Source organism: Sinohyriopsis cumingii, chromosome 5 (genome assembly GCF_028554795.1).
Source record: "Sinohyriopsis cumingii isolate HCF-2022 chromosome 5, ASM2855479v2, whole genome shotgun sequence".
NCBI lineage: Eukaryota > Metazoa > Mollusca > Bivalvia > Unionida > Unionidae > Sinohyriopsis > Sinohyriopsis cumingii.
Genome location: NC_142965.1, coordinates 94,794,762 through 94,807,714, shown reverse-complemented (window position 1 = coordinate 94,807,714; position 12,953 = coordinate 94,794,762). Strand labels below are relative to the sequence as shown.

Genomic DNA, 12,953 nt, shown 5'->3' with positions numbered 1-12,953 from the left:
GAGTTAGTTGTACAAGAAACAAAATAGATCCTGACCTGCCAGTGCATGATGCAATGGCAGATCAGGGTCTGTTATTTGCGTTTGGACTCAGCTTTTAAGTGAGTGTATCAAATACTTGTAACTTATTACTCATAGCAAGCAAATTGAAAAACAAAGTAACAATTTAAAAAAACATTACAGTAGTCCCCCTCTTATAAGACCACCCCTACTGCAGCTGGGAAGTGGCCTTTCTAGAGGGGGATGACAAATGCGAATAGTAAATACATATGAAGAAAGTCACAAGTACATTTAATTCTAAAACATTTAATATTTTCATTAAAATATCACATGCATGTTGTGAAATAAATGTAAAACAAACTGTTTCATCATTTTCAAAAGAATTTTATGAATAACCATTGATATAGTTTTAAAACTGTCTTTATAATTATGTTACAGATCACATCATCTGTCACTCTGTTGGTAACTAAAAAAAAAAAAAACCAGCCTCGTCACAATTACAAATATCCTTGCTGTCATATCCCCTGCATATATCGTTTAGTCTTTTGTTCCAATCTTCGACAACTTCATTATTAACACATCAGCTGATTCTCCACTAAGGACAGAACACTTAATATTGTGTCGCACTTGAAATCTGTGCAACCATCCGTTACTTGCGATAAAGTCATCATATCCCAATTCAACTGACAAAATTGTTGCTTTTTCTTGTCATTCAAATTAGGATACAAACATCTCCTGGCTCAAACAATATTCCTTTCTCCATCCATTTCACCTTCCGACTTCTGCAGAATTGTTTCCTTATCTTTCACGATATTGTTTATCTGAATCTTTCCGACATTAGTTTTCTGCAAGGATCCTCGACCACCCCCACCCTTGAACCTCTCGGTCAGTTGAATTATTTTCACTTTCTCTTCTAAACTAAGAATTTTTCTTTTCCTCGATGACATGTTGAACTTTTTGCAGTAACTTATTCATGTTGCCAACTACAATACTGATAAAACATATTTTTATGCATCTAAACAAATTGCAGTGTTTTTAAAGGAAGTGATTTTGTCACGTGATTTGTTAGTCACAGTCTGGTACCCTATTGTTAGAGAAGCCAAAATGTCTTTGATATGTACCATTTAACATCACTCAGATTTGACCTCGCGGCCGTTAGGATTTGTAATTTTGACAATTATTGTCAGTAGTAATAGCCACTAATTATCAAAGTGAACATCTTACTAAGGGAAGCCATAAAGGCTATCAAACCATTTTCCTGCTGACTTGTGTAGAACATCAATGCTGCCACTTCTCAGCTGTTACTACTGTTCAATAATTGCAATCTTAACAGTTATCAAAGTGACTAAACCGGACATCTTATAACACAGCAGTAAGGCTAATTGGATTACATGTACTTACCCTTTTGTATGGATTAAAATTTGAGGCTTTCTTGTCTTTATGGAATAAATGTGGCTTCTCTTGAGGTGTAAATGATATAATATTAACCTTAGTGGTACATGTACTTTAGTCAACATTTCTTTCAGTAATGAAAACCTGACATTGGGAAACATAAATCGGATTACTTAACACACGTTATGAATAAAATACTGGTTCTGGATACATATCAAAATAAAATGTGGCCACTTGTCAGGGGTACATTTTATATTATTGCACTAGTATGCTGGCCGCTGGTTGTGTTAGCTGGGTGGCCTTTCATGAGGGGTACTTTTGAACACAAACTCGTTGGTGCCAACGGATTCTGGCCGTAAGGAGTGGGTGGCCGCTGGTCAGGGGGGGCTGTTCAAGAGGGGGACTACTTCAGTTAGACCTAAAACTTGAATTGTTTAATTTTTTTATAATTAGTATTTCATGTAGTCTTAATTAGGGCTTACTTACATGACTAATTAATTAGCATTTTAAGTTGTCATAATTAGGGTTTGAATGACTAAATTAAATGAAATCACAGTGCAACCACAGTGGAAAGAAGAAGATATATCTTAGTAACTATTATCATCATCACCATCATCATCATCGTAGTTGTTATCCTCCTCCTCCTCCCCCTCTTCCTCCTCCCCACCTCCTCATCATTATTGTCATTACATGTAAAACAAAGATTCATTGTTCATGAGAAAAATATGCACAGAATTTGCATGTTGTAAATATATTTTTAGTACATATTTGTTCATTTTACCCAGAAGCAAGTAGTTGTTGCTGAATGTAAGGAGATATTTTATTGTATTTCTTTATTATTTCAGTGGATATTCGACTCCCAAGTTTAGCAGAAATATTGATCCAGAATTCTCTACAAATTATCTTTTCTGTGGTAATGATTTGCTACGTGTCACCGTGGTTCCTTCTTGCATTGATTCCATTTGTAATCTGCTTTGTCCTTCTAAACAAAATCTTTGCATCAGGGGTGAAGGAATTGAAGAGACATGATTCCATTACAAGATCCCCATTTTTAAGTCATGTGACTGCCACAGTGCAGGGAATCTTTACTATTGGAGCATACCAGAAAGAAAAGCAATTTTCAGACAAGTAAGTTCTTATAGTCTGGTTAGCATATACTCTAGACACAAATCAGTCTTTTAAATTGAAAGTCAATCCATTATCTATCATTTTGGATACTTGTGGTGAAACAATTAATTGTTAATCGATGAATCGATACTTTTGCTGTAGCAATACACATATTGATACAAGAGATGGAGAATGGATACAATATGATACCATATGTAAGTTATAGTCTTAAGCAGTCATGAATAACTATTATTAGTTTGCCTTGTTATTCATTAAATATAGAATTAATCCAAAGCAGCATTTTCAGTCCTAGATACTCATTTGTATTAGTAAAAATGAAAAAGACTGTTAAGATTACTTGCTCACTGTCTGTAAATTAAAACAAAGTGATATGGTTTGTAATCTGCCCCCCCTCCATTTCCATGCTAAATATCTTAACCCAGCAGCATGTTAAGCATATAGGATCATTCCAAACATGTTCCACATGTTTAATGAAGTACTTCACTCGTCATTTAATAACCACTTTTACGTGAAGTTTCTACATTGAATTTTATCTTGTCTACTTTGGTCAATTTGAAAGCTATATTACCAGTGTGTCACATGGTGAAATATGTTACACTGGAGTCTAATTGGTGGTTATTGCTTGTTCCAGTCCTGGCTATATAATAACTACCAATCAGGAATTGGTGTAATTTATTCCCTGCATGACAAACAGGAAGTACTAGCAAAGCAACAGCGAAACTTCATGTAAAAGTCATTGATATGTAAAGTACTTAAACAGAGATGCTGTCAGGGTGTGTGAATTATGCACAATTTGAACAAATTCACACACTTGGAGAACAGTGGTGTGCAAGAACTCCTGCAAATATGTTCAAAGTCCTGCATATGAAAATGTGCTTTGCAAAGTATATAATTTTAATTTAACATTTCTTGTCGCAACATCTGTTTTTCGGATAGGCAACTGTTTAAACATCTGGGTTCATCAGACATAACATGAATGGTTGTTAAAGTGAATTTGATTGGCACATTGTGCCCTGGAATAAGCATTATGGTGTAGTTTGAACCTTCCATGAAGGAAGTTTTACAAATGCTTGTTTAAAATAGGGCTACATAGAAAAACCAAAACTGTCTGATTCCCAGCGTGGTTCATTACATTTTCATTTGGCAAAAGCTGGCTGGTGATAGTGATGATGACAATAACTAATAAAGTTATACAGTAAAGTATGTTAGCTTATTGGAGCTGAGAAATTGTTAATGGAGATCCCAGTAACTGATTTTAGCAAAATGAAATGTAGAAAAGGCAGAATACTGAGCCTAATTAAAATCCAGACAATTTAAAAGTAGAATGCAATTTCATTTTTTTTCCAACCAAGTTAGCCCTATGGTTCTCCTTCAAATACGTTCCCCGATCAAATTAACGTTAGAATATAAGCCTGCTACCTCTTGAATCCAGCCCTCCTAAAAAAAAGGAAATTTATCATTTCTGTCTATCTCATATAGACCAAAGAGCAATAACTCTTGCCACTTACCTCCCCTTGCCACCGCCAGGTGTCACTAGTTTTTAAGCTTCGCTTGTACTGATAACACGTACATTATACCTCCAAACATTCCAAGCCATCTTAGCGTTAAAATTGGACCATCCGAAGTTAAATTTGGATTTATTGCGTTGGACAATCATTCTTCTACAGGTTGTATACATTATTTTAACAATTATTTCAAAATTGAGTGACTTTGTCACCCTTACGGATTTCGCCTACTGAAGACCACGTTACACATGCTATCGCTGAACTCGTGTTATCAGTTAAGAGTTAATGCGACACTGACTAATTTTGCTTATCCGTTAGTAATGGTTGTGGTATTAGCAAACTAATAACATGCTTAATTGCTAATTTGTGCTTTGTTTTCTTTTCTTGTGTCGTTTCAGTAGAAATGTCAACCAAATGCATGAAATGCAAAAAGTTCAAAGCAAAAGAAGACAACCATAACTCTTGTATTGTATGTACCAAGTGTACATCATCTATACCATGCAGCGTGTGTAATACTTGGACAGAGCAAATGTGGGCTGATGTAGTCCTGAAGGCAGGGGGGACGTTGGGGTCTCTCCTTCACCTAAAGTTCATCATTTGCAACCATTAGACACAGTAACATCAGCGGCAATGGAGGAAAATAATGTTGACAGGGTACAACAGTCCACCTTTGAACAGATGCGTCATTTGGTCCAGGAAACGACGATGCAGCTATTGACATCAGGCCAGATATTACCCTTATTTCCCTCGCTCGCTTCCACAGCTTTTTCTGACTCTTTTGGGGAATGTTCCCCCAATTTTAGGCTGCCCAGTGGGCGTAAGTCCCCCCGCATGTCCGAGCATGGCCTTCGGGCCTGTAAGTCAGGACGCATGGGTTTTTTACCGGATCCATCGGATCCATTTCATTATACAACTTCACTGTTGCTTGCCGTCCAGCTGTCCCAGCATGGGGACCCTATTGCTAAAACGGTCCGACCAAATATGATTTACGGGTATCTTAGTGATAAATCCGTCCGTCAAGGGGTACCTCCGGCAACATACCAATACTATGGCGGAGATTTTAGTGAGAAATCTGTCCGTCCAGCCAGGCCATTGGAGCAGCTGGTACCGGTGATAGCAGGACCGTCGCCAACATTCAGGCCGACCACAAGCCAGACAAACCAGCCGGCAGGGCCGGCCGTCCATATGTTCATGGCTTATCCACGAGGGAGAGTTAGTGACAGTGTCAAGGATGATGTAATCGCGTCATCTATGCCACCTGGTATGCGCTATCCAGAGATGCAAGCTATTCCAGAACACGACTCGGCACACAGTGAGGGTGACGAAACTCCTGCAAATCAGCCGTACACAGATCCAACCATGGAACGGACTGAGTTTGTCTTCAAGGCGGCAGTGGAAGAAATTTATAGGGTGTTGGCAACTTCAGAATGCCCTCCACCTCCTACCGCCACTCAAGACTACAAAGTTAAGGCGTCTGTAGATCTTGACGGGGAGGAAGAGACACCATCCTTTCAGCTCCTTCCCCAGTCAGCAAAAAATTAAGGAGATCAATGATCGTCTATCAGGACGAATAGGTGATCCGGGGAATGCTAAGGCGTTCTTTTCAGAAAGCCAAGTACCAGCGACATTCTCGTGTCGCTGGTACAAAACTCATTCAGACGCCTTCAGTACGGATCTTCCGGCCCTGGACAAAAATATGGCAGCAGTTCACATGTCCGCTCCACTGTTTTACAAATGTGTTCCATGCCACGTCAAAGCTAGTCCAGAACGTAGTCACTATGTCTTCAATGTCAGACTTGGCTTCATTAGCCATTTTCCGACTCACGGAAAAATCTGACAATGACCACGCTTGGGAAGCGACGGCCTGGATTGCTAGAGTTATTAACAGAGCAGCTCACCATTCCATGGCTAATGCGTTGACTGCTTCTGCCAACTTAGACCTGATACGATGTGACGCATGTCTGCGGTCCACGTCGCTCAAGCCCCATCATACTCTGGCTTTACGGATGACTCCGTTTGGGTTGCCTTTACTCTTTGGAGGAAAAATTGAAGAAGTTCGGAAGCAGGCAGCTCAGGAACTGCCCCTCCAAGTCGCCGCTCAACCCTCGCAGGCGTTTAGTAAAAAGATCAGCCCCTGCCACAGCGGAGGGATGATTGGCGGACCAGGGACAAGGGATCCTTACAATCAAATGTGCAGTATAGATCCCAACCCAATGCCAGGAGACAACAGTCCAATCAAGCTAGGAGGCAACCATACAGAGGGGGTAAGAAACAAAGTTTCTCCATCTTCAAGCCTCCTAACTCTCAAAGTTGACATACCCTCCCCACCACCCGCGGACAGCCTACCTGTGGGTGGCCGCCTCCTGCAATTTCAGGACCACTGGACCACCTTTTTCCTCAGAACAATTGGGTGATCCAGGTCATTTCGGAGGGGCTTCGGACTTCATTTATCCAACCCCCTCCCCTGTCCTCCTCTCCCCTCTTTACGGACATACCGTCCGATCGGGAGAAGGATACCTTTCTACAACAGGAGATACGGTCACTCATAGAAAAACAGGCGGTAAAGATTGTGGAAAAAAAAGAAGAAAAAACTGCAATCGCCGGGGTTTTATTCCAGGCTGTTTCTTATCCAGAAGGCAAACGGCAAGTTGAGGCTGATCATCGACCTGAGTCGCCTCAACCAATACATTTTACCACCGAAATTCAAGATGGAAACGGCGAGATCAATCCGTCTTTCCATCCGGCAGGACGAGTATGCCGTCAGTCTAGATATGACTGACGCATATTTTCATGTCCCTATCCACCCTGCGTCACGGAAATTTCTCCGATTCACTTACCGCGACGTGGTTTATCAGTTCCAGGTCCTACCCTTTGGCCTCAACATCAGCCCTTGGGCTTTTACCAAGGTTATGGATTGCGTCGTCACCCTGTTCTGCTCGACTTCATCTACAGGGATGGCAGTGTACTTGGACGACATCCTCCAGAAACATATGGTAAGTTCTATTCTGCTCAAAGGCAGAAACGATCTTTTAGCACTTTTAGATCATCTAGGCTTTCTGGTGAACTGGAAAATGTCTGATCTCCGTCCATCTCAGCGTTTTGTCCATCTGGGTATGGAGTTTCTCACCGATCTGAATCTGGTACAACTTCCTCGCGCTCACGTAATCCGAATAGTCGAACTCGTCGAGTCCGTTTCCAACAGGACGTGGATTTCAGCGAGAGAATTCTTGCAACTCCTCGGATTATTCAATGCGGCGGTGGACTTGATCCCGCTTTTCTGTCTTTTTATGCGTCCCTTACAAATGACGTTAATGGCACAATGGCGCCCCTTTTCAAGTCCCCTCAATCAAACAATAATGATCATGCCCGAGATACGATCGTTCCTGCGTCAGTGGCACAGCCCCGGTTGGCTGTCCACGGGGATTCCTCTGGAGATGCCCCAAGCGGAGATAACGGTATGTACTGACGCCAGTACCTACGGTTGGGGTGCCCATCTGTTGCCGGACTTTGCTACAGTCAGCGGCACGTGGGAGCCAGGGGAGAGGCCTCTCCACATCAACCTTTTAGAAATGAGGGCTGTCATCAATGCCTTTCATTTCTGGAAGGATCAACTCTCAGGGAAAAACTGTCCTCATTATGTCAGACAACTCTGTGGTGGTGACTTACCTCCTCAAACAAGGGGCACCAAATCACCAGACCTGTGCATTCTGATCTGGCAGTTTCTACATTGGTGTGACAACCTCCACATCAACGTACAAATCAGACACATTCCCGGCAGACTCAATGTCTTGGCCGACACTCTATCCAGGAAAGGTCAAATCATTCACACGGAATGGTCACTCCATCAATCAGTCTTTCTTCGGATTTGCACACTTTGGGGGTGTCCGATGATCGATCTTTTTGCAACAAGGTGGAATCGCAAGTTGCCCACCTTTGTCTCTCCGGTTCCAGACCCAGAGGCTTGGGCTGTGGACGCTCTGTCAATCAGCTGGGAGGGGTTGTGGGCATTTGCCTACCCTCCCACGGTTTTGGTACCAAAAATAATCAAGAGGTTAAGTGGTCAGAACTGTCGGATGATTCTGATTGCCCCTCTCAGATGGAACAAGTCCTGGGTTACCGATCTACTCGATCTAGCGATAGATCTACCCAGGAAGATTCCAACCAGCCCAAATCTTTTCAAACAATCGCGGTCACGGGTGTTCCACCCCTGCCCAGATCGTCGTCTTCTTCACGCTTGTCTCTTGTCCGGGCAGCCTTGCAAGACAAACAATTTAAACCTTCGATTGTGGAGAGAATCTCAAGAGCAAGAAGGCCCTCCACTCTGAAGGCTTACGAGGGAAAGTGGCATGTTTTCAGGGACTGGTGCCATATCAATAACATTGTCCCTTTGAGTGTCTCAATCCCTCAACTGGCCGACTTTTTTCTCTGGCTTTTCGAGGAGAAACAGTTGGCCCCAATTACTATCAAAGGCTACCGCTCCATGATATCAGACACATTCCGCCATCATGGTAGATGTGATATTGGGCATAACAAAGATCTATTAGATCTTTTAGCCAATTTTGATTTCAATCGACCAAAATCTCTCACCCTGTTTCCAAAATGGAATCTGTCCTGGGTTTTAACATGGCTCAATTCAGACAAATTTGAACCTTTAGCCCACACTTCGTTAAAGCTACTATCATACAAAACATGTTTCTTGATAGCCTTAGCTTCAGCATGCAGGGTGAGCAAGTTACATGCCCTTTCCAGTGACCCGAACTTTATTCAGTCCAGATCAGATGGTTCGGTGGTCCTCCTGATGCAACCAGGCTTTATAGCCCCCACCAAAAAAAATAGGTTACATCCATTGGCAATCAAAGAATCGTCATTCGCTTGCTCTCTTCCCTAGATAAGTCAAGAGCAACAGCCATGCAAGATCCTGTTCGTGCACTCAAGCACTATTTAAAATGCACAGAGGCGTGTTGGGACACACGTAAGCGCCTCTTTCTTCCGGTCAAAGCTGGTAAACAGGATATCACCCCTCAAGCCCTTGCTTCATGGCTGAAGTGGGTTATACGCTCAACATACTCTGAGGTATCACAAGATCAGAGTTGCCTCATGAAGATTACAGCTCATGAGATTAGAGCAATTGTGGCGAGCCTTGCATTCGAACGCAATGTTTCGATCTGAGATATAATAGAAGCTCTTGGCTGGCATGCAGAGTCAACCACCTTCAGCTTTTATCTCAGAGATTTGGCTTCGCAAAGGCAAGCCTTGAATCTGGTAGGTCCGGTGTCGGCAGCCCAGATGACCACCAGACCCATTTAGAACAATCAGCACAGCCTATCAGCTTCGCTGGATTCGCCAGTGAAATTTCTTAGGTGAGAAGATTTCAATAACTATCTTCTTAACCGTAGATAGGGGTCACATATCACGGGACCCTAGGCTGTGTTGCTGATGAAATTAGGAGAACGGGTTATCGTTCAAATGGGGAATCCAGCCATCATTCCCTAGAAGGTACCCGGGGTGGAGGTAGGATGCTCAGCATTCCCTCCTCCTATTACCTTTTCTCCTAACGTTAATGTGATCGGCGAATGTATTTGAAGGAGAAAGCAAATTTTTAGTAAATTATGTTTCTCCAAGAATACTTACCCGATCACATTACTTAAAAACCCTCCCAACCACCCCGCTATGCGAGCATCCTTGTATAATATATATCGCTCAGCTTAAAAAACTAGTGACACCTGGCGGTGGCAAGGGGAGGTAAGGGACAAGAGTTATTGCCCTTTGGTCTATATGAGATAGACAGAAAAGACGAATTTTCATCTTTTTGTAGGGATGGATTTGAGAGGTAGCAGGCTTATATCCTAACGTTAATGTGATCGGGTAAGTATTCTCGGAGAAACATAAAGCCATATAACCATATCAGGGTTAAGATAAACTGAATAAATAAGGATGATAAAAATGAAATTAACAAGTAAAGATATTCATTTGAATACCTCTGTCTGCGCAAGCAGACTATGGCATATGGTCTGCAAGATGCTTAATTCTTCCCTGTAACATTATGGAGGAAGAACCTGGGAAAACTCCAAGAAGAACCACTGACCCACAAGAAGCTACTGGCAAGCTTTCTCACATACCCACATTGGCCAAATCCTGGACTCGAACCCACACAGACAGAGGTGAGTTGGCAGTGATCCGTAACAGAGAGCGCTTTAGACCACTCGGCCACTCGGGGCCTTAAATAATAGATTAATACTTATACAACTAGAGGTGACATCTATTAAAGATAATGATTTTAATAGAGCTCTTAAAAAGTGAAGGAGAAAGATAGAGAGACAGATATTGAAGTGTTAGGTAAATATTAAATTATGATCATTTCCCCCTTCCCCTCCTTTTCTACTTTCCCCTAGTTTCGGTGACAAAGGGTGAAGTCCCCCTTAAGACAAAATCCTGGCTGCATCTCTCTTTAAATATTGTATATGGTGAACAAGTTTGGAATTTCTCTTTTTATGCAAAGATATTTAACCAGTGAATGAAGGTGATGATGGAATAAATAAAATCAACACAGAATCAGGAAAGGGGCCGATTTCAAACCACTCAAGTTTATCACCTTGTGTAAAAGATTTTAAAAATTGTAGAATATGACTGGGTGTTGTCAGTAGTTTTCCTTCTTCACTAACAAATGCATGTATCTATGACCACAGCAGTCTTTTGCATCTGCAGACAGTACAGTGTGATAGATTTTGTTGGTATTCATCCTCATTCCCATGCCCAGATTTGCTCTAGATGAGATTTACATTTCATGTGAAAATTGCTTTATTTCTTCTGTTTTGAAGATAACATCATAATGTCTTCCAAGTTCATGTAAGACATGAAATAGTTAATAAGTTGTTTTCAAAGTGTTCATGCCATGCGAAACAAGGGCCTGGTGGCTAAAGTGAATTAAATAGAGCCACCATTAAATGGCCGAAAACATAGAATAAAACTCACTGTTATCCAACAGGTAGTCTGTTTGAAAGTATGTGTGATTTCTTGTCATTGATGAGGATTTCATATAAATATATGATAACTATATCTTTGTCTTAATCTGATTATTGGAAATACACAACCAGTATGTCAAAATGCATAAATTGACACCACCTACCTTCTAGAGATGGAAAGACCATCAAATTCATATGTGTATATATATGTATTGTATCACAAGCTGTGTATCGTGAATCATATCAATACATGGCACAGATGTATTGTTTCACCCCTTTTCGATACCTAGATATTTTGCACTATGTTATATACAGAGTTTCAAACCAAAATAGAATTGAATTTAAAAAGTTCTGCAGACACAAATGTTTGGTGTCAGTTTCAAGTAAGATTGGATCAGTCAAAAGGCTGCATATGTCAGTTTCAAGTAAGACCAGAATAGTCAAAAGGCTGCATATGTCAGTTTCAAGTAAGACTGGAATAGTCAAAAGATTCAAGTAAGACTGGACTAGTCAAAAGGCTGCATATGTCAGTTTAAAGTAAGATTGTGTGGATCAATACAAAAGCTGCCTATGACAATTTCAAGCAAGATTATTTGGAATAACATTTTCTTGCTGTAAATGTTGAGCAAAGTTTTATGACAAAAGGAACCCAACATTACAGGCAAGGTTGTTTTAGATCAGGACTGAATCTGTTATTGCAGTGTTCTTGAATGATTGATGTCTGAGTTATCATGACTTTACTGTAATTGCATTATTTATCATCAAACAATTGTAAACTTTCTGATAATAATGCTTAACCTTTTGTGATTATTTGGTACTTTCTTTTTATAAAGAAAAACAAATCAGTATATTAATTATGACTAGATCTGGTTAATTTGGTCGGTGCAATTGATGTTTTGTTTTCTTGCAAGTTGCACCTATTGCATTTCATCCTAAATTAACTTTATGACTTTAGCACACGATTTCATTGATTTGTCATTGTGTTGGTTGATTGTCAGGAATTTTTTATGTTAATGTGTGAAACAGGGTTTATGAAGTGCATTTTAGGTAGTTTCATCCTATCTTCATGTCACAGTAGGTTATCATATGGCATTAGCAGGGCATAATTGAATTTCTTAATAAACCAATGCAATCTGAACACATTATTATCAATACTATACAGAAGAAATGGGAATTTGTGTTTGTCCTGAGGCAGCTTACCTGGGCAGGTAATAAACCTGCAACCCTTGGATTACATGTGCAGTGCTTTGCCAGCTGTGCTACCATTTCTTCCTTATTATGAATGAAATTTAAAGAACTCATAAGATTTTTTCTATTTTCTTGCTAACCAAAGCTCCTAAATGAGAAAAAATATTTAGCTCACAAAATAAATTTTACTTAAAAATATCACTTATACAAGATTAAGATCCTCAATTTTCAGGTTTCACAGATTGTTGGACATCAATTCAGCTCCCTTCTATTTGTTTTGGTGCTCCAATCGCTGGCTGTCTGTCCGGCTGGATCTAATGAGTGCTTTTGTCATTGGCATCACAGGGATGTTGATTCTTTTGACATATGACAATATTACACCATCTATGGCTGGACTTGCCATGGCCTTCGCCATACAGGTATAACAGTTTTATATTACATGATATAATCAATTTAAAATTTGCACAAAATTCATATTTTTTTTATTATATACATGTAACATGTTATTACATCTCAAAATATGTAAGCATATAACAGGAAGCATCCAAATGTACTGTATATACTTCCATATATGTCAAATTCAATTGCAAACAACATATACTTGAATCCGCTATCATATAATGTGCCAGCAGATCAGGGTCAATGTTGTTTATTCTACTGATTAATTGTTACATACTGAACAGACTGTAATCTGCTGGCACATTATGCAACAGCAGATATGGATTTGTGCAGTTTGCAGTTGGACTTGACTTATAAATGGGTATATATGGTAACTTAAGTG

The 12,953-nt window shown here is 40.4% G+C and overlaps 1 protein-coding gene across 1 annotated transcript in view; it reads left to right on the top strand.

Moving 5' to 3' along the window:
* The window catches only part of LOC149799796 (ATP-binding cassette sub-family C member 5-like), a 141,804-nt gene that overhangs the window by 100,671 nt on the left and 28,180 nt on the right, over positions 1-12,953 (top strand). The window contains exons 24-25 of the mRNA XM_089959187.1: positions 2,235-2,517; positions 12,405-12,591. Of these exons, the coding sequence (XP_089815313.1) occupies positions 2,235-2,517; positions 12,405-12,591 (470 nt within the window). The remainder of the gene's footprint in view (positions 1-2,234; positions 2,518-12,404; positions 12,592-12,953) is intronic.